Here is a 23,763-nt window from a genome sequence, read left to right as displayed (position 1 = left end):
TGTCCGTCTGTCTGTGGATGGAAGGCAGTACTGAAATCCAACCTGGTACCCATGGCATTCTGCAGACTCCGCCAAAACCTGGAGGTGAACTGGGGTCCTCTATCTGACACTATAGAAACAGGAACCCCATGCAGTCTGACTATCTCATCAACATACACCTGCGCCAACTTGTCCACAGAATAGCCACTCCTGACAGGGATGAAGTGAGCAGATTTGGTGAGTCTGTCCACAATCACCCATATGGAGTCCAATCTGTTGGACGCTGCCGGTAACCCCACTACGAAGTCCATAGCTATATTCTCCCATTTTCACTCTGGAATAGGTAGCGGGTTAAGCATTCCAGCCGGCTTCTGATGTTCCAGCTTCACCCTCTGACACACTTCGCAGGCTGACACAAACTGTGCCACTTTTCTCTTCATAGCTGGCCACCAATAGACTTTCTTCAGATCTTGATACATCTTGGTGGCTCCGGGGTGAATGCTGTATCTTGCATTATGAGCCTCTCTCATAATGTCTCCTTTTAGCCCTATGTCATCTGGTACACATAATCAACTCCCATAGCGGAGGATCCCCTTACTGTCGAATCGGAACTCACTGTCTTTTCCTGACTGAACAGTCCTGGCAATCTCTACTAACTCTGGGTCCTCATGCTGTTTCTGAGCCACCTGCTCCAGAAACACGGGTGTCACTTTCATCTGAGCAACCAAGGCACCTGTACCAGACAACTCCAACTGTAGACCTTCATCAATGAGCTTGTAAAACTCCTTCATCACTGGTCTCCTCTCTGCCGTGATGTGGGATAGACTGCCTAATGACTTCCGGCTTAGGGCGTCTGCCACGACATTCGCCTTACCCGGATGATACTGAATCTTGCAATCATAGTCACTCAGCAGCTCTACCCATCTCCTCTGTCTCAAGTTCAGATCTCTTTGACTCAGAATGTACTGCAGGCTTTTATGATCTGTGAAGATCTCACATTTTACCCCATAGAGGTAGTGCCTCCACATCTTGAGTGCAAAGATTACTGCTGCCATCTCAAGGTCATGTGTGGGGTAATTCAACTCATGCTTCTTTAGCTGTCTAGAAGCGTAAGCAATCACCCTCTCATTCTGCATAAGCACACAACCCAGTCCCACACGAGACGCATCACAAAAGACTGTAAAGTCTGCATCACTAGCTGGCAGAGCTAACACTGGTGCTGAAGTCAACCTCTTCTTAAGCTCTTCAAAACTCTCTTCGCACTGGTCAGTCCACACAAACTTCTGATTCTTCCTGGTCAACCTGGTCAGAGGAGCTGCAATTTTCGAGAAGTCCTGGACGAACCTCCTGTAGTAACCTGCCAAACCCAAAAAACTTCTAATCTCTGTCACTGAAGTGGGTCTAGGCCAGTTAGCCACAGCTTCTACCTTCTTGGGGTCTACCTCTATTCCATTTTCTGACACCACATGCCCCAAGAATGAAATGCTCCTCAGCCAGAACTCACACTTGGAGAACTTGGCATACAAGCCATGCTCCCTCAAGGTCTGTAGAACCATCCTCAGATGATGGGCATGCTCCTCTGCATTCCTGGAATACACTAGGATATCATCTATGAAGACGATAACAAAGTGATCCAGGTATTGGCTAAACACTCTGTTCATGAGGTCCATGAATGCTGCAGGGGCGTTGGCTAACCCGAACGGCATCACAAGGAACTCAAAATGCCCGTATCTGGTCCTGAAAGCTGTCTTTGGCACGTCCTCTTCCCTGATCCTCAACTGATGATACCCGGACCTCAGATCTATTTTGGAGAAACAACCCGCTCCAGCTAGCTGGTCGAATAGATCGTCGATCCTTGGCAAAGGGTATTTGTTCTTGGTAGTGACTTTGTTCAACTGCCTGTAGTCGATACAAAGTCTAAGGGATCCATCCTTCTTCTCACAAACAAAACTGGAGCACCCCAGGGTGAGGTACTCGGTCGGATGAAGCCCTTGTCTACCAGCTCCTGTAACTGCTCCTTCAACTCTTTCAATTCTGCTGGCGCCATCCTGTAGGGAGGGATAGAGATCGGTCGGGTTCCAGGCATCAGTTCTATCTCGAACTCTATCTCCCTAGCAAGTGGTAAACCTGGCAGCTCGTCTAGGAACACATCTAAGAACTCTCTAACCACTGGCACCGAGGCGGGTTCTCTAACCTGACTGCTAAGCTCTCTCACATGAGCCAAATACCCCTGACATCCCCTCCTGAGCAACCTACGAGCCTGAAGAGCTGATATCATACCTCTAGGTGTACCCCTCCTGTCTCCTCTGAAGACGACCTCAGACCCATCCTGACCTCTGAACCTGACTACCTTGTCCCTGCAGTCCAAGGTAGCACCATGGGTAGATAACCAGTCCATCCTTAGAATGACGTCAAAATCTGTCAAATCTAGAACCACTAGGTCGGCGGACAACCATCTCCCCTCAACAAACACAGGACTACACTGGCAGACTGACTCTGCCACAGATGGATCACACTTGGGTCCACTGACCCAGAGAGGACACTCTAACCCAGAAGTCATCAGACCCAACCTCCCCACGGCTCTCGGAGCGATAAAAGAATGAGATGCACCAGGGTCCATCAAGGCATACACATCTGAACAACCAATTATTAAGTTACCTGCCACCACAGTGTTAGATGCATCTGCCTCCTGCTGTGTCATTGTGAAGATCCGTGCTGGAGCTGATGGACCTTCACCTCTGAAACCCGCTGAAGAAGAGGCTGCCCCTCTCTCTCTACCTCTGCCACTGGCCTGAGTCATGGCTGGAGCTGCTGGCTGCGCTACACTGCCTGAGGCTGTCTGTTGGGACTGAGCCACCGGGATTGCTCTTGAACAATCTCGAGCCATATGCCCCTCCTGACCACATCTGAAACAGGCGTTCGTCCCAAACCGACATACTCCCTTGTGTGGCCTACCACACCTCGCACAAACTGCATTATCCGCACCAGAGCTTGAGCCACTCTCAAATCCCAGACTGGACTTGACTTTACTCCAGAACTTATTCTTCTTACCCTTGGGCTTACCCCATCTCTTACTGCCTGAAGTTGCTGCACTCAGGGTAGAGGGATCTAATCTTCCCCCACCCGAAGTTTTAGAACCGGAAGACTGTGCCACTGACTGCTTAACTGTCCCCTGAACGATGGCACTGGCCTCCATTTTCCTGGCCATATCCACTATGGCATGGAAGCTCTCCCTGTCCACGGACTGGATCAAGGAGGAATACCTGGAATGAAGTTTCATAACATACCTCCTTGACCTCTTCGAATCTGTATCCAGACTCTGCCCAGCAAAAGGCAACAGTTCCAAGAATCTGTCGGTGTACTCCTCTACACTCATTTCATCCGTCTGTCTCAACTGTTCAAACTCTATCATCTTCAACTCCCTTGAACTATCGGAAAAGCCCATCCTGCAAATTCGTTGGCAAACTCCTCCCAAGACATGCTGTCCACTCTCGGGTTCACATAATTCTTGAACCACTCCCGTGCCTTCTTGCACTTAAGCGTGAACCCGGCCATCTGAATGGCTCTACTGTCATCAGCCCCAATCTCATCTGTGATTACTTTAACCCTTTCAAGATACACAAATGGGTCATCCCCTTTTTCATACTGAGGAGCACCCAGTTTTATGTAATCGGTCATCTTGACCTTGCTCCCACTGGCTGAGCTAGGTCTAGAAGGTTGAGTAACTGGGGCTGCTGGTTCTGTAGGTGGTGGAGGTGGTGCAACATTTTCTGAGGTAGGGTTTGCTGGATTTGGATAGTAGGTGGAGGTGGATACATTGGGTACTGAGAGTATGGTGGGTAGTAAGGTGGGTATGGCATCTGTGTGGGATAAGGGGTAAAGCTAGGGTAATCCGATGTACCTCCCATCGAATACCCGGGGTGGTGTGAGAAGTGTGGGTATTGGGGTGGCTGAACAAATTCCGAGGCCTAAGTGCCTCCTTGGGACTCTCCCATACCTTCCTCTGACATGCTAACTCCCAGACTGCCATCCCTCCTCTGCTCTACATCCATATCATCCCCCATGCTCTCAGACATCCCTCCCTGAACTGTTCCTCTGACTGATCTGCTTCTACCCAGATCCAAAGACCTTCTAGGGTCTCTTGCTGCTCTTTCTCGGTTAGACCTACTAGACATTGCCCTAGGCAATGCTGGAGGACGGGCGCTCGTGCCCTCATCCTCAGGTGGTACTCCAGTCAATCTTGCTGATCGACGAGTTCCTCTCATCCTGTTTTTTGAAAAAACAGTGCACATCACAAACAAACATTAGCATAACATGGTTCATGTGGGCACACATGAACCCGCATCACATACATCACATATCATTAATGCACATGCATATTATCATGGCATTTCACATCATCATACAAGACAGGACTCCACATCCTATCCTAGTGGACATGATCTTTCCTATTGTGCTTGACCTTCTATGACATCTATGAGCCCGACACTCTAGGTCCGACCATATGAACCTAGGGCTCTGATACCATTCTGTAACGATCCGAAAATCGGACTGCTACCGGCGCTAGGATCCAGATCGGCTTAAGGCCGCCGGGACCCGTAGCAAGCCTGACATATAACCTGTAAACCTGTATAATCCCATACATGATCAACAACATACATAAAAATTTAAAACTTTTCTTTCCATATACATCAACCAAACTCAACCTGAGCATAAAACATTAACATAACATTGATCCCTCTGTGGAATCTCATCAATGCCCCCAATGGGTGACATAACATATGCTGAGTTGGTTTAGATAATCATCATAAAAATTTCTAAGATCATGTATTAAAAGGGATAACAACAATCTATGGTCAAGCACACTTCTAACATCCATAAACATTATCTCGTTACATATCTATACTGATTAAGACATTACATTACAATTTGATCATGTCCATTGCTAGCTATTACATAAACATGACTTCTTTACTCTATCCGGACTCCTGCTCTATACCGTACCTGCAAGCCTGGGGGTAAAGGGAGAGGGGTGAGCTAAAAGCCCAGTGAGTAGAACCATAAAACATATTATCAAACATGCTCCAATGAAATGCATCATAACACAGACAATTCACATAAGGGTTGGGTGAACTTGTCACCAATTAGTCCAAGCTAACTCTGTGCCAGGCCGTAGCATGGGGTCCTGGTCTTCCTGTCATAACATACATTACTTACCATTGTCCCAGGGCCTCCTCTGGGCTCCTGGTCTTCGAGTCCCTAACCGTGCCAGGCCGTAGAATGGGGTCCTGGTCTTCCTGTCATGGACTAATTGGGTCATCCAATATTCACCCACATCAACAACAATCGATGCAATGCGGCATATTCGTGAAAACTAGTGCAATCATCCTATTGCATAACCATGATGCATGAAACATGATAAAACATTTAATTTCTCAATTTAAAAGATTAAGTTTAGTTCCACTCACCTCTGGCTGACTCTGGCAATACCGAAGCAGCTAAACTCACTGCTGGGGTCCTCGGTTCCTCGGGTCCGAACCTACAAAGGTGGACTCAAATGAGGGACCAAACATACCTGAATATAACTATAAACTACTCCCCAAAAACCCCCTAAAACATCATGAAACAATCATAGATAAACATGCAAAAGAGGCCTGGACAGGGCACTTTCGGCGGCAGGTTCGGCGGCCGAAAGTCCCTCCAGAGCCGAAAGTCAGGCAGGTTCGACGGCACCTTCGGCGGCCGAAACTCCCAGACAGAGACGAAACTCATGCATGTTCGGCGGCACTTTCGGCGATCAAAACTGCCCGACAGAGACGAAAGTCTTCTTTCGGGGGCAAGCTTCGGCAGCCGAAAGGCTGCCTCCCCAGCCATGTTCGGCGGCCGAAAGTCCTTCGGCTGCCGAACCTGGTTTCTGCCAAAGGGCAGAAACTTGGCTCCATTTGCACATTTTCGCCTCCAAACCTTCCAAACATGCATCAAACCTATTCTACAACACACAAACCCAAGCATACATGTTCCTAGGGGCCTCACAACAACACAAACCCCATCTACAACACATCAAGCATCCACATTGCTCAAGAACATACATTTAGACCCATAAACATAACCATAACCTAAACATGCATTCTACCCCCATAGATCTACTTAAAACTTACTTTAAACATGCAATGAGCTTAAGATCGGCTCTTACCTCTTGAAGATCGAGAGAGAGACGACCAAAAACTCGAAGGTGGGAGAGAGAGGGTCCTTGAACTTCCAAGTTCCAAAACTTTGCTCAAAAGCTCAAATCTTCAAAACAAGGTTAAAACAAATGAAAATCTTGAAAGATCTAGAGGAAAAACATCAAAGATGGGTGAGGGACGGCGGAGAGCTCACCTTGGCCAAAAATGGGAAAAAAAGCTCGCCCGTTTTCGGCTAAGGGACCCTTTTATAGTGGCTGGCCAGACCACGTTCGGGGACCGAATGTGCCTCCGCATGCATGCCATGTTCGGCGGCCGAACTTGAGGTTCGGCGGCCGAACCTGAGTTTTCCTCCAATGCTATTTTCATGCAAAAACTCATTTTCTTTCATGCTTAAAACATAAAACACATTAAAACATTTTATAAAAATATGGTTTTACCCTACTAGAGGCCTCCGACATCCGAGATTCCACCGGACGGTAGGAATTTCGATACCGGAGTCTAGCTGGGTATTACACTACGTGACCGAGTATTAGCCCCATTTTGCAAAAAAATCTCTAAGGCATTTCATGCCTAGGCCACGTGACCGGGTGTTAGTCCTGTCTCACAAAAAAGTCTCCAAGGCATTTTATGTCCGGCCACGAGGTGGATAACCGCCAGGCGAGTTTTAGGGTATTAGTCCCAAAAGACAAAGGCAAGTTTATGCCAAAAAGCACTACAAGGCGAGTAATCGCCAAGTGAGTCTTCGAGTATTAGTCCCGCTAACTAAGGCAAGTTTCTGCCGAAAAGTGGCACAAGACGGGTAACCGTTAGGAGAGTCTTCCGGTGTTAGTCCCAAAAGACAAAGGCAAGTTTCTACCGAAAAGCGCCACAATGCGGGAGGCAAAAACAAGTTTTTTACCAAAAAGCGCCAGAAGGCGGGTAACCGCTAGGCGAGTCTTTGGGTATTAGTCCCGCTAACTGAAGCAAGTTTATGTCAAAAAGCATCACAAGGTGGGTATTCGCCAGGCGAGTTATCAGGCGTTAGTCCTAAAAGACAAAAACAAGTTTTTTACCAAAAATAACCGCAAGGCGAATATCCATTAGGCGAGTTTTCGGATATTAGTCCTAAAAGACAAAAGCAAGTTTTCTGCTGAAAATCGCCACAAGGCAAGTAACTGTTAGGCGAGTCCATTAGTCTCAAAAGACAAAGGCGAGTTTCTATCAAAAAGTGCCATGAGGGATAACCGCCAGACACATGATCGAGTGTTAGTCGCAAAACCATGGAGAACAATTGTAACCTTTAAAGAATCGAAAACCGGCGGAAGACTTCTGATATTACATAATAATCGCCTAAAGTAGGCCATGTGTTGGCACTCGGAGACAGGATCACGTGGCAATGGTCTTATCAGAGTACTGGATCCCACCGAGAGAAAAAATACTCGGATACTTCAGGTGTCAGTAAGATTCGTCCCCTCAACTACGGAACGAGACTCCACAAGAAGTTACCATTAGAGAGAGCGCAATCCAACAGATTTCCATTATACCTATAATTAAGAAATTCCCTATCAATTAACCGGTACTAACCGGATTTTAGGAGTTACGATAATTAACTCCATTTTCTTACAGTATAAAAACTAATGATCGCAGATATCAAAATACGCAATTCTTACCAACTATTTTTGAATTTTAAACAATTTTTTATATTTATCATTTTTTCAGTTTACTAAATTGAGCATTAAAGTGGCTGTCCTACCACTATCTATTTTTTCAGATTGATCAATCGCAGCACAATTTCATTTTAGCTGTATCGATAATAATTAATATTATTTTAAAATTTAACAAATAATTTAAAAAAATTATCTAAAATGATAATTATTGGAAAATGAAATTAATATTAAATATAAATACAATTGTAAAATTAATAGAAAATTTTTATCCCTTAATTAAAAATAATAATTATTTTTTAATCTATTTAATGGCAAAATCGATATAAAAAATATTATGAAATAGATGGATTTTTTTATCAAATAAAATTTACATAAATAAAGTATTGAAATATTAAAATATTACTTTTAGGAGTTAAATATTATTATTTTTATCAAATAAAATTTACATAAATAAAGTATTGAAATATTAAAATATTACTTTTAGGAGTTAAATATTATTATTTTTAATAATTTTAAATATTAAAATTATTTGTAAAAAAACAATTTTTTATGATTTTATTAAGCTAAAATAATTAAATTATTTTTTTAAGAATTTATGAAACGTTCTGCATTTTTTTGACGTTTTGAATTTAATATAAATAAATTATATTCCGAGTTAATTTTCGTAAAATCCAGAATAAAATTTTTAATCTGCACATGTCAGTGGCTAGATCATGAATTAGCGCTGCACTATATCCCAAATTAAATCTTATTTTTTGTGTATCTAATATTCTAATTTTTTCTTTTTTTTTAAGAATTTTAAGTTTTTTTAAAAAAAATCAGAATTTTGATTGGTCAATTTCAATTTAATATTTAATTTATAATATAATTGTTAGCAATCTATATATTTATATTAAAGCTGAAACAAAGAGAAAATTCAATATCTTCTTTATGTTGAGCATTTTATTTTTTTTCATCTTTTTAAAGATTTTTTTTTATTTTTTCAAAATTTTGATTGACCAGTTTTAATTTAATATTTAATTTATAATATGATAATTTACAATTTTTAAGATGTAATATAATCTAATTATTTAATTTAATTCTGGTAAGAGTAACATAATTTAATTTAATCATCTAATCTAATCTTTCTAAAAAATTAATTTTAAAATTTTCAATTATTTAATTATATATATATATATATATATATATATTAAAGCTCAAACAAAGAGAAAGTTGTTAAAACTTTTTTATATTCAATATCCTTTTTTTTTTCTTTTTAGAGAATTTAAGTTTTTTTTTATTTTTCAAAATTTTAATTGGTTAATTTTAATTTAATATTTATCTTTATAATAGGATCTAATCTAATCATCTAAATAAAATTAAAATAATTTACTCTAATCATCTAACTTAATACTGCTAAAAACTTAACTTTTAGAATTTTAAATTATTTGAATTTCTTAATTTTATTTTTCTTTTCTATAAAATTTGAAGTTTTTTTTATTTTTTATATATTTTAATTGGCCAATTTAATTATATTTTTTCAAGATAATTTTTAAAATATAATTTAATATATTCATCTAGCCAAATCCTGCTGGAATTACTTAATCTAATCTAATTATTTAACTAAATCATAAAAGTAAACTTTTAAACTTTTAAATTATTTAAATTATGAGTTAATAGTAAAACAAAATCTGTATTTTTAATTTTATTATAATTTTTTTAATTAAAATATAACATTTTAAATTTATTTTAATTGTATAGTACCGAGATTTATGCCGTTAAAAAACTTATATAATAGTATATCACTGTCACGTCAACACTATATCACTATACTACGTTAATAAAATTTAAAATTAATTATAAAAAATTTTATATTTTATTTTTATTACAATTTTACTCTATATTTATTTTTTACTAATTAAATTTTATTTTTTTAAATGTATGATCAAATGAACAAATGCACCCACCCTTGTATAATTAAAACTTACAAAATTATAAGTTATTTTTTTCACTATTAATTATATTTAAAAATTATTATTATTCAATTTTTTTAATTTTTATCAATAATACTTACTATTTAATATTATATTTAAAATTATTATTAAAAAATAATTTTATTAGTTATAAAATATTAAAAATAATTTAAAATAATATTTAATATGATTTAATTTAAAAATGATAAAATAATTTTTTAATATATTTTTTTAATTATTCTTTTAACCCTCAAATATAATATTAATTTATCATTTTTTTTAAATTATACTAATATTTAGAGTAAATTTTAAAAAATAATAATAATAAAATAAATAATTTATTAAAAATTTATACTTTTAATTTTATTATAATTTCATTTTAAAATTTTAAATTATTATCAATTTTACCTTAAAATTATAATATGGTGGCATTAATATGGTATGTGATGTGATAATTTCATTAATTTTTAACTGTATAAATAATCACAGAATATAATTGAAATAATAAAAAAAATTATTATAAATTTTTAAATTATATAAGAAATTAACGGTATAAATAATCACAGAATATTATTGAAATAATAAAAAAAATTATTATAAATTCTTAAATTATATAAGAAAAATTTAATCAGGGGCGGAGAGAAGGTACGGTAAGGGCCACGTGCCGTATCGGCGACCGAAAAATGCTTTGAAAGGGGATGAAGGTGTCGCAGCGGTGCAGCCGATGGTGCTGCAGCAGCATAGCCGGTGCCCTACCAAAGAGAAGAGACTCCGCCACTGAATTCAATGCATTATTTTTGTTTAGCATTCCATTTTTCTATTGTAATTTTATTTTTATTTCATTGATAATTATATTTTGCTTTAACCATGGACACGAAGATCGCTTCGTTGACAAGAAGAGGGGTTGGTGCTGCAGGTGCAGGAGACATGATGGTGGTGCTTAATGGATCTAAGTTTGTTGGTAAGGTTCAAAGTGAAGCATTTTCTAGGGTTTCCAAAATTAATAGGAGATGATGTAGGTGGTCAAGTCACTGCATTATTTGACACGTGTGGCATGCTGGCGGTGTTAGTATTGCAGCTCTTCAGAATTTGTTAATTAAAATAAATTATTATTTAATCTCAATATTATAATTATTTACAGTTTAAATTTTTAAAATTATTTATAGTTTATCCATTAATTTAATATTTTTATCTCACTTCTCTCTCTAGGAGAGATAAAGATAAGGAGAGAGTCAGAGAGATGGAAGAGACAAAAAGATGAAAGTAAAAGGATCAAATTGTAACTAATTATAAAATTGAGGAACATAATTTTCATTTTTTAATTTTTTACTATATAATTTATTTTATAAAAAATATAAATGAATTCTTACTTTTTATTTTAGAAATAATTTCTATAATGTTTTTATAATTTAACAAAACTAACTAAAATGTTTTCGAGTTTTTTAAATTAATTTAAAATATTTTTTTAATTTAATTTTATTAATTATCAAATTAATTTAAAAGATATCCGTCAAATTTAAATCATGTTAGCCGTTAGTCTATAGAAAAATCTCTAAATTACCTTTGATGGCAATGTCAACAAACAAAAATTCATCTTCTCCATTTGCAAGCAACAACCATCTTCTGGATTCAAATGAGATAATCCTTGTACTGTAACTTAAAAAAAAGAAAATTAAAAAAAAATAGCTGTTGGAACTGAATTCTCCATCAATATTATCAATTATAAAATATTCTAATTAACAAAAAAATTGGTAAAAAAATAATATACAGAAAAAAGTATGAGTTTGCTCATAATATCTTCTTAAAATATTAACCGGACACAAAAAAAAAGCAATGAAAAATAAAACCCACTTCATGAAATGCCTCCAACCAGTTCAACACCTAAGCATCTAAAACCAGCAAGCAAAGATACATGTCCAACTTTACCAAAAATCAAGAAAGAATTCCTTTATACAATCTAAAAAACATAAAAAATAGTTCAACCAAAAACCAAGCACATTCTACCTGGAAATAATCAAACCATACAAATTAAGGGAGCGTCAATCAAGTCAAATTTCCTTCTCTTCTTCACAACCCTGTTTATCTTGCTGCATTTCCTATTTTGCTGCGGATTGAGAAAAGGCGTGAGGTAATAGAGAGCCCCAATCAAGTTAGAACCAAAAAATCGCTAGAGAAATCGGAGATTATCAACTTCTCTTTTCAATTTGGTGAGATTCAACTAAGAAGATGGAAAGCAATACTATATAGGAGAAACTAAATGCGGAGGGAGAAAAATGAGAGTGAAGAATCGAATGGTGATGCTGATAATAGAAGGAAACAAGCTAACACCGAAGAATGAAAAACAAGAGAGTGAATTGAGATCATCTCAAAGAGGGAGTAAGGCAAGAGGCTAAATAGAGAAAGGAGAGGGCATCGCCATCAGCTTATTGAGAAAGGAGAGTGGATGAAAGTTGTATTGGAGGATAATTATGAAATTAACAATTTGATTAACAACGAGAAAAGAGATAAAAGGGACTAACAACGAGAAAAGAGATAAAAGATTAATAGAATTAAATTAGAAGAACATTTTAATTTAATATATAAAATAGAGAGACAATTTAATTAGTTTAATTAAATTATAACGTTATGATAATAATGATCCCTTTATTTTAAACAAGACAAAAAGAAAATTCACTCTATCCTTCACATCCATACAATTAAGCCAGGATCCTCCTGTACATTCTTCCTTCGCACTGTTCTCCTAGCATTAGTTACACCATCCCATATGCTTGGCTGAAGCATAGATATCAAAATAATACAACACATGCTGATGAGTCAGATTAGACTTGTTTTCCAGTATCCATATCTCCCAAAACACAAGAACCACCTAGCAAGACTTGTACATTGAAGCAGAAGCTTCAAAGGGCATTGATAAGATCAGTTTCTCTGCCTCTTGAACATGCCCTGCACGGCCAAGGGAATCGACAAAACAAGCTTAATGCTCAATGTCAGGCTGAACACTAGAGCAGTATCACAATATATTGCTTGGTTCCCTAAGCAATACATGCTCTCAAAGCCTATACATCAAGGATCACTATTTATAGTTGCATTTGTCACCAGACATTCACTCAGGATGAAATCAAATAATCCCTTTGTTTCACGTTTGCCCTGCATATACACAAACATTTACTTCTTTCTCAGCCTTCATTGACACTAAATGTTACAGCATAATTACACAATCAACAAACCACTACACACAAATACACAAAAGAACAATGAAATATGAGGATGGAGAGGATATCACCTCTCAAGCATAATGATATGTTGGAAATCATTTTGTCTAGCATGTCTGAGTTTTGAAATAACCGCAGACTATCTTGGTCAATTCAAAATATTACACGAGCACTTTGGCACATGAATTCCCTCCCTCAACACATCAGTGGCAAAAAAAGCTTAACCTGTATATATAGGCATATTCATTGGTTATTAGGTATTCAAATGCAATAACTTTAAGAAATAATTTATGATATACAAGACCATACACCCTTCCTGAACAAAAGGATTCCAGCATTTCCTTCTGTTCTTTAGGTGTCACCTTACCGATGTACTGGAACCAGTAACATATGACACTGTGAAATGCGCTAATACTGGGACTTTCTTCAGAAATCTTTCAATCACTTTACCTGTACCAATTGTATCAACAAAAATGAGGCACAAATTTGCCTAGCTCTCTGTAACCAGAAAAACAAATGTAAAAAAATTGGCAGCTAATGAAACTAAGGGAAACTGACAACTGAAATATTTCCGTTACCCAAATGTTAGAAGAAGTTGAAGCAGTTCATAAAATTTTGGAGATGTGTAGCCCAAATTTACTGCCTTCTAAGAAATCAAATTCAAAATCCAAAAGAAAAATATCACCTGAGAAAGTGAATAAGAATTAGCAATGGAATAACATATTCAACGCAGAAAGTAAAGACCAGCAGACGGATTAGAGCTTAGGTCCATGCCTTGGCAAATAAATATTCTCGAGCCTTTCTTGCTTGATAAATATATTCATGCAAACAAATCACTGGTTATAATGAACAAGCATGTTATGGTGGCTCAGTTGTGGTGCCACCAGTAAAAGGAGAAAATTCATTGTTGAAGGATTATCAAGAAGATGTCAATTTTAAAATTACCAATAATCACCACAGGAGCAGCTTCCATTTTTGAAACAATGGAAACGATTTGCATCTCTCAACACAATTTCTTTCTGATAGACCTTTGATATTAATTTAATAGCATTGTGGCAATCTCCACAGACACGGAGGTTTTTTATCACTCTAATCCTGCTGGATGGAGGAGTGCTTAGCAGTCCATATGCAACCGCTAACTTCTCGCTATGGTAATATAGGGAAGACTCTTTCTCCTCTTCCTCCACATCAAGTAGCACAAAATCTGTATCAGGAACATATCCTTCAGCTTTGATCCTTTTCATCATATCCTCCACCTTACCATATATTGAGTCACCCTCAGGATGGGATCTATCACCCACCACAAACAAATGCACTTTGTTCTGCACATCTATCCAACTAAACCCTGGGTCCTTCTTTACATTCTTCCTCTGCATTGTTCTCCTAGCATTAGTTACACCATCCCATTGGTTGGCTGCAGCATAAATATTAGATAATAAAACATACGCTGATGAGTCAGATGGCTCCAAGGCCATTAGCTTGGTTGCCAACCTTTTTCCAGTTTCCATATCCCCTAGAACACGACAAGCACCTAGCAAGGCTCTGTACATCGAAGCAGAAGCTTCAAAGGGCATTGATAAGATCAGTTTCTCCGCCTCCATAACTTGCCCTCCACGGCCAAGGGCGTCAACAAGACAAGCATAATGCTCGATCTCAGGATGAATACCATAATCTTTTTGCATTGAATAAAAATGCCCATAAGCTTCAGAGACTAACCCACAATGGCTACAGGCAGAAAGGACACCAATAAAGGTAACTCTGTCAGGTTGAATACCATGAGATTTCATGACTTGGAAGAGGTGAAGGGCTTCTCTACCATGTCCATGTTGAGCTAGACCTACCAACATGGCATTCCACAAGACATTGTTTCTCACATCCATTCTTTTAAATAAACAATATGCATCTTCTATGTTCCCACACTTGGCATACATATCAATGAGTGAAGTCCCGACAAAAGTATCTGAAGCACAATCCAGCTTGATCACATTTGCATGAATTTGTCTCCCCTGTTCCAATGCTGTTAGACAAGAGCTGGCTTTAATAAGGGTAGCAAAGGTATATTCATCAGGTAGAACTCCAGAGAGCCTCATCTGATGGTATATAGAAAGTGCACGGTCTTCATCTCCATTTTCAACACATCCTGATATCATAGTTGTCCATGCAACATCATCAGGCTTAGGAATATCATTAAACAACAAATATGCATTTTCCATGTCTCCGCATTTGATATACATATCAAGAATACCACTAATTACAAATAACTCTGAGTCCAAACCTAACTTTGTTGCATGAGCGTGAACTTGCTTCCCTTGTTCCAACCACACCAAGCAACCACAGGCTTTAGCAGCAGTCGCTAATGTGATCTCATCACAACTCTCTCCCCTTTTATGCATCAAAGCAAAAAGTTCCAATGCTTTATGAATATCATTACTAGTTATGTACCCAGACATCATTGTATTCCATGTCACCAAATCAAACTCATTTTTATTTTTGAACAGAAATTCAGCCTCTGCCATTAACCCACTTCTTGAGTAAACATCTATAAGAGCAGTTGAAACAAAAGTGTCAGCAATCGTACAGGTTTTTATTGCACAAACATGAATCTGCTTACTAAGATACAACCCCTCTGCAATTGAGGAGCAAGCTCTTAGCACACTTGCCAACGTGAAATGATTTGGTAGAAGCCCATCACGCAATAGACCTATAAGTAGATTTACTGACTCCTGTTCTAAATTATTCTGTGCAAAACAAGATATCATTGAGTTCCATGAAATCAAATCCAGTTCATTCATGCCAGTAAACACTTTCTTTGCAAAAGATACAAATCCCAGCTTTGAGTACATATTGATAACACTATTCGCAACAGATACCACAGAATCAAAACCTGATCTCAAAACCATACCATGAATCTGTTGCCCCAACCTTAGGTTATCTGTACCAGCTGCTGCAGCCAACACCACGACTAATGTCACATTATCATATTTCACATATGATCTAATCATATCTATAAAATAACTAACAGCATCCCAATATTCACCAGCTTGGAGATACTCTGACAATTTCTTATTCCACATAACCACATTTGAATTATTATCATCATAGAACAATAATTTAGTTGCATAGGCTTGAATCTGCTCCATGTACTTCTTTCCTGTATGGGAACAAATATCAGATATCCCATTGATAACACAGCAAACACTAGCATAATCAGGACGCAAGCCACTCTGATGAAACTCTGAGAAGAGACTAAGTGCCTCTTCTTCCATACCACTTTCCACATATGCCTTGAGCATTACATTCCACAACACCACATCCCTCTCCTGCATTCTCTCAAATATAACTCTAGCCTCCCTAACTAAACCAAATTTAGAATAGATATTCACAAGGGCTCCCGAAACAAACATATCCCACTCTAAACCTATTTTCACTGCATACCCATGAACTGCCTCAGAAGCGCAAACGTACCCAGAAAGTAAGCACAGCTTCAGCATAGGAGCCAGAGTCATCTTACTAGTGGAAACAAAACACCCTCGAAGAAGACGAAAAAGGCTAAAACCCTCTCTAACATGGTCCAAATCAGAATCCGCTGACTGCGCATAGGCAGCTAAGATGGAATTCCAGGTAACGAGGTCTCGGTCAAGAGTTCTATCGAACAATTGGCGAGCGGAGGTGAGGGACCCGCATTTGGAGTACATAGAAATGAGGTTGTTGACCAAGAAACGATCTGAAGTTTGGCCAGAGGTAATAATACCTGCATGAATGCACTTGCCGAGAGGCAAGTTGGAGGTGGAGACGGCGGTGCGGAGGAGAGAGAAGCATTGAGAGGAAGAGGAGGATTGAGAAGGTGAGCGGGGCAGAGAGACAGGATCTACGAGAGAGGAAAAATGGGAGCGAAATGGATGGCAAAGAGAGCAAGAGGATGTAGATTTGGCAGAGGTGAAGAAGATACAAAGGGGTCTCAGAATGGATCGCAAGAGCATAAGCATCTCGAGTGGAGTTGGAGCAGTATGGCTTCCCTCCAAACTTCATATAGCTTGTCTTTTTATATTGGGAAAATTACAAATATTTAACTTTAACTAATTAAAATAGCCAAAATATAGGGATACCGTGAAGAAGAGAATGCATTGTAAAAAAAACTCATGAAATGAGCAATAGTTAGGTTAAACCTCAAAAATATAATAATAATTTACCCTTTTATTTAATTAAACTAACTAAATCTATTGATTTTTAAAAATATCTTCAAATATTTTTATGATTTAAAAAAAATTATTATTTAGATCACATATTATGAAGAAATTTATTAATTAATTTATTAATTTTAAAAAATATATTAATATATCTATGATATTTTAAAAATTATTTGATGACCGCTGGATTTTTTCATCCCGGTCTTAGAGTCAGGCCCATAACGACAGTCCATCACTTGGAAGCCCTTCGGTCTTTTAAATGAACCAGGATCGGCCCGTTCGGCCTTAAGACCAGGATCCGTTCAGACTCCCCAGTCAGATCGGCTCAGTCCAGTGGGCCCTGAGATCGAATCTCCACTTGGATCAGTCCACTTCTCTCCAACCCTGTCATGAGAAGAAAGGACAATAAGCCTGGTCATTTCGTAACCCTGTCCATTCACCCGCCGGAGGAAATTAAACGGCCGCCTGACACAGAGAGGGTCGCTACATTATCCATACGTACAGACCCGTACGACAGTAAGTGTGGTCCTGTGGCAGAAAGGTCGTGACACGCCAATGAAAAGACGGGATAAAAATGCAGAATAAAAAAAGGGAGACACCCTCCTCACAAATCAAGTTTTTCTTTAGTTCAGAGAAGGTACTGTAAATCCTATTTTTCTGAATTTTAGATTATTATTATTAATTAATCACTTTATTAATTTTAATTATTAAATATTTTACTATTTAATTTTAATTTTATTTAGTCACTCTTTATTGAAAATATTTTAAAAATTTTTATAATGTTTAATGATTAAAATTAAAAAAATTAATTAATAGATTTTTTTATATATTTTTTTTAAAGTTATATGACCAATGAATTTTTTTATAATATAAAAACTAAATATTAATATTTTTCTAAAAAAACTATTATATGACGTTTTATCAATTTTAATCGTCAAGAAAGTTGCAAAATATCTAAAATGCCCTTCTCTTTTATGGTTGAAAAAGTAATTTTTAAAGGTAAATTTGAAAGAAAAAAAAGTTTCTCTCTCACATTGTAGTATTAAAGGCAATGATAATGATAGTTAAAGTTAACAGTGGAGACTTGGACGTTCTATTGGTGATGGCTGAGGCAGTTGTGAGTTTTGTTTATGGTCTTTTGTCTTAAAATATTTGCAGGTTACTTTCAATGTATCTCTAGTATTTTTTGTCGGTGGTGTTTAAAACCTTCTTAGTTTACTATAGAGATTTTATCAGACTGAAATATGGATCGCAATTTGAACCTTCTTAGTTTTCTCTAGAGATTTTATCAGGCTGAAATATCGATCGCAATTTAAATGGCCGATGGTTTCAATAGAAAAAAATAGAGCATGGAGAAAATACAACCAGATTTAGATCCCTTTGGTTGTTGTCCGGACTAAGATTTTTTTGGGTTTCAGTTATTTTTTTTTTTCTTTTAAAGCCTTAAAATTTATTTCTCTTAATACGACTTTCTTATAATTTAGCCTTACACCTTTTCTAATGAAATTATTTTTTTTAAAATAAACTTTTTACTTTTTCAAAATTAAGAGATAAATTAATTAATTTTTATTTTTTTCTTTAATTTATTTGCAATGAAATTTATTTTATTTTACAAAATATATTTTAGTTATAATAGGGATTAAAGTAACTTTCATTATATTTTAGAGTTTATTATTAGCAATTTGAGAATTTAGTGGCCAACGATATATACTCGTATCATTGCCGCATCATCAATATTTTTCTTTATAATCTAAGTGTAAAAATTTAAAAGTATATATCTTGAATTGCAAATAAAATAAAATCTCAACCTTAACGATAAAAGTGTATAATTTTCAAAAAAAATGAAGAAAATAAAAAAAATAAGGAGAAGAGTGAGAGAGGGAGAGAAGAGAGAGAGTAGTGAGATAGTCTTATAATATTTCTATTCAACTCTCTTCTCCTAACATTTATTCGTAAGAATAAATAAAATTTTTTGACAGAAAAATAAAGTAAAAGAGAGGTATAAGAGCAGAGAGAGATTTTATCTCTTACAATTGTCTCTTTCTCCCTCTTTATCTCACTATGTCTCTCTCTTTTCTTCCTCTCTCTTGCTCTCTTCCATATTTTCTTAATTTTTTCATTCATTTTACAAGTTACACACTTTGTAACTTTTACCATTAAGATTGAAACTTAACTTTGTTTTATTTGCAATTCAAAAACTTGTACTTTTAAACTTTTACACTTAGTCATTAAAAAAAAAAGGCTGATGATATGGCAATGATGTCAGCATACCTTTTACAAGTGATGATGTGGCGATGATGTCAACATGTCTTTTTACAAGGATGATATCAAGCGTATAAGCACAAAAGTACATATAACTAAAGTACACTTTCTCTTGAAACTAATTTTTAGAGACATTTATCTCCAAAATAAGAAATTGGAATTAGTATCTAAAATGACTTATTAATTCATTTAACACTAAATTTAGTTTATAAAAGTATAATTACAATAAAAACTTCATTACCACAAATATAAATATATTGTTATATTTCATTTCCTTATTCACAATTTTTATAACTATATCAACCTACATTTTCTATTTTGTTGAACATAAATCATATGTTTTAGTAAAACCATGAGTACAAAATAAAGGTACTCATAAATCCGTTATAGGTAGAAACTAAGCAGTAACGAAGAGAAAGGAGGAAAGTAATCAACTGCTCTGAATTTTAATGCTGACTACTAGCCAAAATAATCCATCCTCTCTCCTTGACTCCATAGTCAGCCGCTGCATGGTTGCTGGTAAATGGTAATACAACTAACTTCCTCTTCTTCTTTTCATGTCCAAAACTCTTCATTATCCTCAAATTCAATTCAAAAGTAAAACAAATAATCAGTGACATCTTATTCAGATCAATTCCAACCCTTCAAATAAAATGCAATTCTAGCTTTAGTCATACTACCATGTCATTTGTTTGTGCCTTGGGCAGTCAAGGGAACACATTTAGCAAGTATTTCTAGTAAAAAAAATTAAAAAAAGAAAACAAATGTTCAGCAAATTACCTTCATTGCCAGGCCATAATTCAGTTGGAGGCTTCCCTGCAATTCTTAGCTATGTGCCCCTTCTTCCCACAAGAGAAACACTTATATTTCTCCTTTTCTGATAATTAATACCCTTTCCATGACCACTCTCATTCTCATTTTCTTCTGTACTCCCTCTTTTATCACGCAAAGAAATTAATCCCTCAAGATCTCTGCAACTTCTTATAAGTCTATTGAATTCCCATTTCTCATCTTGGGTAATATATGCCAATCGGACAGGAGCAAACTGTGAAGGGAGAGAATCAAGGGCCAGTTGATTAATCAAATACTCAGGAAGAACAACATCCACATCTCGCAATCGCCCTGCAAGATTGTCCATTTTGAGAAGGTGTTGACACACATCACCTTGGCCATCATACCTCATTGTCATTAACTCCTTTAACATTGAAGGGGCACGAGTCCTTTCACCATTCATGATCAATTCTTTCAATGCATCAAAAATTTGTTTAGCATTGTTAGATTTTTTTGTACGTGATGACAAAATTGAGTAAATGTAATTGGCCATCTTGCTCTTCATAAGCAAAAGGCTTAAGTAATTACTCCTCTTCCAATTTTCATATTTAGCCTTCTCTTCAGCTGAGCTCGAGTCAGTAGGCTCACTAGGTTTGTCTACCTTAAGAGCAAAACCCAAGCCTTGTAAATTGAGGATTAATTGGATTTTAAATTTCCAAGTTATCCAACTCTCATAATTCAGATGATCTAAATGCTCCATTTCAGAATCTACATACATTGCTTGCAATTTCGCTGCAAAAAGAACAAATTGAAGTCCAAACAAGCTCACAAACATTCATCACAGCAATAAGTATAGAACAAAAAGGGGTATCATAATATACTGAGGAAATAGAAAATAATTTTCGAATGGCATTCAAAAACAAAAACTCTCTGCAAAAATTTGTTGCTCGGATAGAACAGAAGTCTACTTGGTTACAGATTTCACGATTTTTTTAAAAAATAATCACTGTAGTCCGAATTAAAACCTAATTGCTCGTGAATTAATTCAATTATTACATCTTATAATATTCAGAAGTAAGCAAAATCAGATCATTATACCTTCTTCAGCAATTAAATCACCCATCCTATGATGACAAAGTTAGAAGCATGCAGCCTTCTCGCAATTCTGGCCTGTGGCTCTTCGTTTTACTCCGCAAAGAAGCCGCAGCTATATATAAGGGTAATGGTGGGGTCGCGTGTCCTCAATCAAGTGCGTTGCGTTATCGACAAGGTTACGATTATTCCTGAATTGTTGAGATTTTTGCTAAAATTATGGGATTTAAATTTAAATTAATACTTCATCCCTACTATAATTTTTTTTTTATATTTTTTTTTATTATTTCAAAATTATGGTTGATTTCTCTTTTTTAAACACTAATAACATATAAATTACTATTATAATTTTATTTTATTTTATTTTCCATAAAATATTTCAAAATATTTTTTAATTATTTATTGCCAAAATCACTGAAGATTCACTGTATAAACAAAAGCTTAGCTTATAATACACTCATCCCCAAAAATGGATTGCAGATCAATCTACATACTAAAATTCCTAACCATACTCATTACCATTTGCTGGAGCTCAACACCATCGCATTAACAAAGGCACATTACCACCACAGAGTTGGGGTGGGCGATCGGTTCGGTTTAAAATCCAACTGAACTGAATAAATCGAAAATTGAAATTTTAGTATTTATGAAAATCAAACCGAATTGATTTTGGTCAGAAACTAAATCGAATCGAACCGGTCTGATTCGATTCGATTCGGTTTAATTTAATCGGTTTCAATTTTTAATAAATTTTTATTTTTACACTTTATTTTTAATATTTTAAAATTTAATTAAAATATTTTAATATGATTTAATTTCTCAATATTATTGAAAATAACATATTATTATCACTAATCAGTTCGATTTGATTTTTTTGATTTTTTTCTGATCAAAATCGAACTGAACCGAAATAACCGAAATTTTTAAAATTAAAAAATAAACCAAACTGAAATGAATAAAAAATCGAATTGAATTTTTAAATTAATTCGATTCGATCGATTTTTTCGATTTAAACCGAATATTAGGCAGAGTACTCAGCGGGTCAAGCTTCGTCAGCATATCAATATGCTGAACATCTTACCACTTGCTTTACACTAGGAATTTCAAAAACAACAGTTATCCAAATGCAAGAAAACACAATACTCAAACTCAGTACAACATCAGATTAACCAAACATCCATCTAACTCTCATCCCAATCAAGTCTAACAGTAGCAGGCAACCAAAAAATGCATCTTCTTTTCATATCACATAGGCAATTCAACAAGACCCAGATCATACCCAGCTTACCCATATCTGAATACATAGCACACAGGACCCATCCCTATGTCACATAGCTCTATGTCAAAACGTGCAGCTCCCTCCAGACCAGCCATATATCAATAGAAATGAGTCACCCTAAGTCTGAGTTAAAAGCAATGAGAGCAGATTATATAACCATATTTGCACCCGCCTAGGAAAACCTTAGATCAAGAACCACAACACTCTTTCAACCCAGAAAGAGCAGTAGCCTAGTTGTAATTCCATTTACTCCAGTCATAGTGCATATTCCTTTGTTCCATCAGTTTCAATTTCACACACATACTAATATTCGATATTACTCTTCTGGTATTAAAGCTCTCTTATTGAAAAACTACCAAATTCCTTTCCTGCTAGACATAATATATGGCTGTAGCAAAGACTACCGTTCTGATTTTTGCCTTCAGGGACTTTCCAGTTGCTTTCCTCGTCATCAAACTCACCACCCTTCTCCATCTATATACTTCCCTTTCTATCTCACACTTCTTTAATTGAGTCCCTTATGTTCAGCAGGTGTCTGCAAGACCAGCTAACTTCCACCGGCTTAGGTAGACCCCAAAAGCTCATGTTTCTCAATTTATTTTGTATCATCCATTTAGCCCAGAGAGATGATTTTACAGCCACCAAATCCCACACTTGTTTGCCAATTGCTGCTTTGTTTCATGCCATAACTTCCTTTATTCATAAGCCTCCCTCTTCCTTAGGTCTGCAAACTTTGCCCCATGCAACCACACCCTTCTTTCCTCCATCCGCAGCACCCATCCATAGAAAGTTTCTATATCTTCTATCTACTTCTCTTACTACAGCTTTAGGCAGCATGAAGATACAACACCAGTATATATGTGAGCTTCTAAGCATAGAGTTGATGAGCTGCAGCCTCCCAGCATATGATAATTGCCTATGGGGTCAATATGCAATTCAGTGATTCTTTCAATTAAACTTCTACAGTGCTCCTTCTTGATGTTGGTGGAGACTAAGGAAACACCTAGGTAAGTCACTGGTAGTGTCCTTTCCTTGAAGTTTAGAGCCTGAAGAATTTGACCTTTAGTTGAGTTCTGTACTCTAACAAAGTATGCATAGCTTGTAATATCATACGCCTATAGCCTAGATACCTCAGCAAAATGTCTCAAAGCATTACCTATAACCTCTGCAGAGTCCTTATCACCATGGCAACAAAGGA

General features: G+C 36.5%; 2 protein-coding genes across 8 annotated transcripts; both read right to left on the bottom strand.

Annotated features, from left to right (window-relative positions):
* Positions 1–12,363: 12,363 nt before the first annotated feature.
* On the bottom strand, positions 12,364–17,019 carry LOC110610274 (pentatricopeptide repeat-containing protein At4g33170). 6 transcript variants are annotated; one of them, XM_021750116.2, is made up of 4 exons: positions 13,553–17,019; positions 13,342–13,472; positions 13,046–13,199; positions 12,364–12,909 (listed from the first exon to the last, which is right to left on the bottom strand). In XM_021750116.2, the coding sequence occupies exon 1, from the start codon at positions 16,958–16,960 to the stop codon at positions 13,916–13,918; it is 3,045 nt and encodes a 1,014-aa protein (XP_021605808.1). In that variant the 5' UTR covers positions 16,961–17,019; the 3' UTR covers positions 12,364–12,909; positions 13,046–13,199; positions 13,342–13,472; positions 13,553–13,915. The 6 variants fall into 6 exon arrangements, with proteins under 6 accessions (XP_021605808.1, XP_021605810.1, XP_021605809.1 ...); XM_021750118.2 differs by having other exon boundaries at positions 13,342–13,424; XM_021750117.2 differs by having other exon boundaries at positions 13,046–13,472; positions 13,553–13,659; positions 13,920–17,019.
* A 2,760-nt stretch (positions 17,020–19,779) lies between these two features.
* On the bottom strand, positions 19,780–21,458 carry LOC110612427. 2 transcript variants are annotated; one of them, XM_021753211.2, is made up of 3 exons: positions 21,293–21,458; positions 20,204–20,986; positions 19,780–20,002 (listed from the first exon to the last, which is right to left on the bottom strand). In XM_021753211.2, the coding sequence occupies exons 1-2, from the start codon at positions 21,315–21,317 to the stop codon at positions 20,253–20,255; spliced, it is 759 nt and encodes a 252-aa protein (XP_021608903.1). In that variant the 5' UTR covers positions 21,318–21,458; the 3' UTR covers positions 19,780–20,002; positions 20,204–20,252. The 2 variants fall into 2 exon arrangements, with proteins under 2 accessions (XP_021608903.1, XP_021608902.1); XM_021753210.2 differs by having other exon boundaries at positions 19,780–19,992; positions 21,293–21,454.
* Between the last annotated feature and the right edge of the window lie 2,305 nt (positions 21,459–23,763).

This window comes from Manihot esculenta, chromosome 3, assembly GCF_001659605.2.
Source record: "Manihot esculenta cultivar AM560-2 chromosome 3, M.esculenta_v8, whole genome shotgun sequence".
Taxonomy (NCBI): Eukaryota; Viridiplantae; Streptophyta; class Magnoliopsida; order Malpighiales; family Euphorbiaceae; genus Manihot; species Manihot esculenta.
The sequence above is the reverse complement of the archived record's forward strand: the minus strand, read 5'-3'. Positions and strand labels throughout refer to the sequence as shown.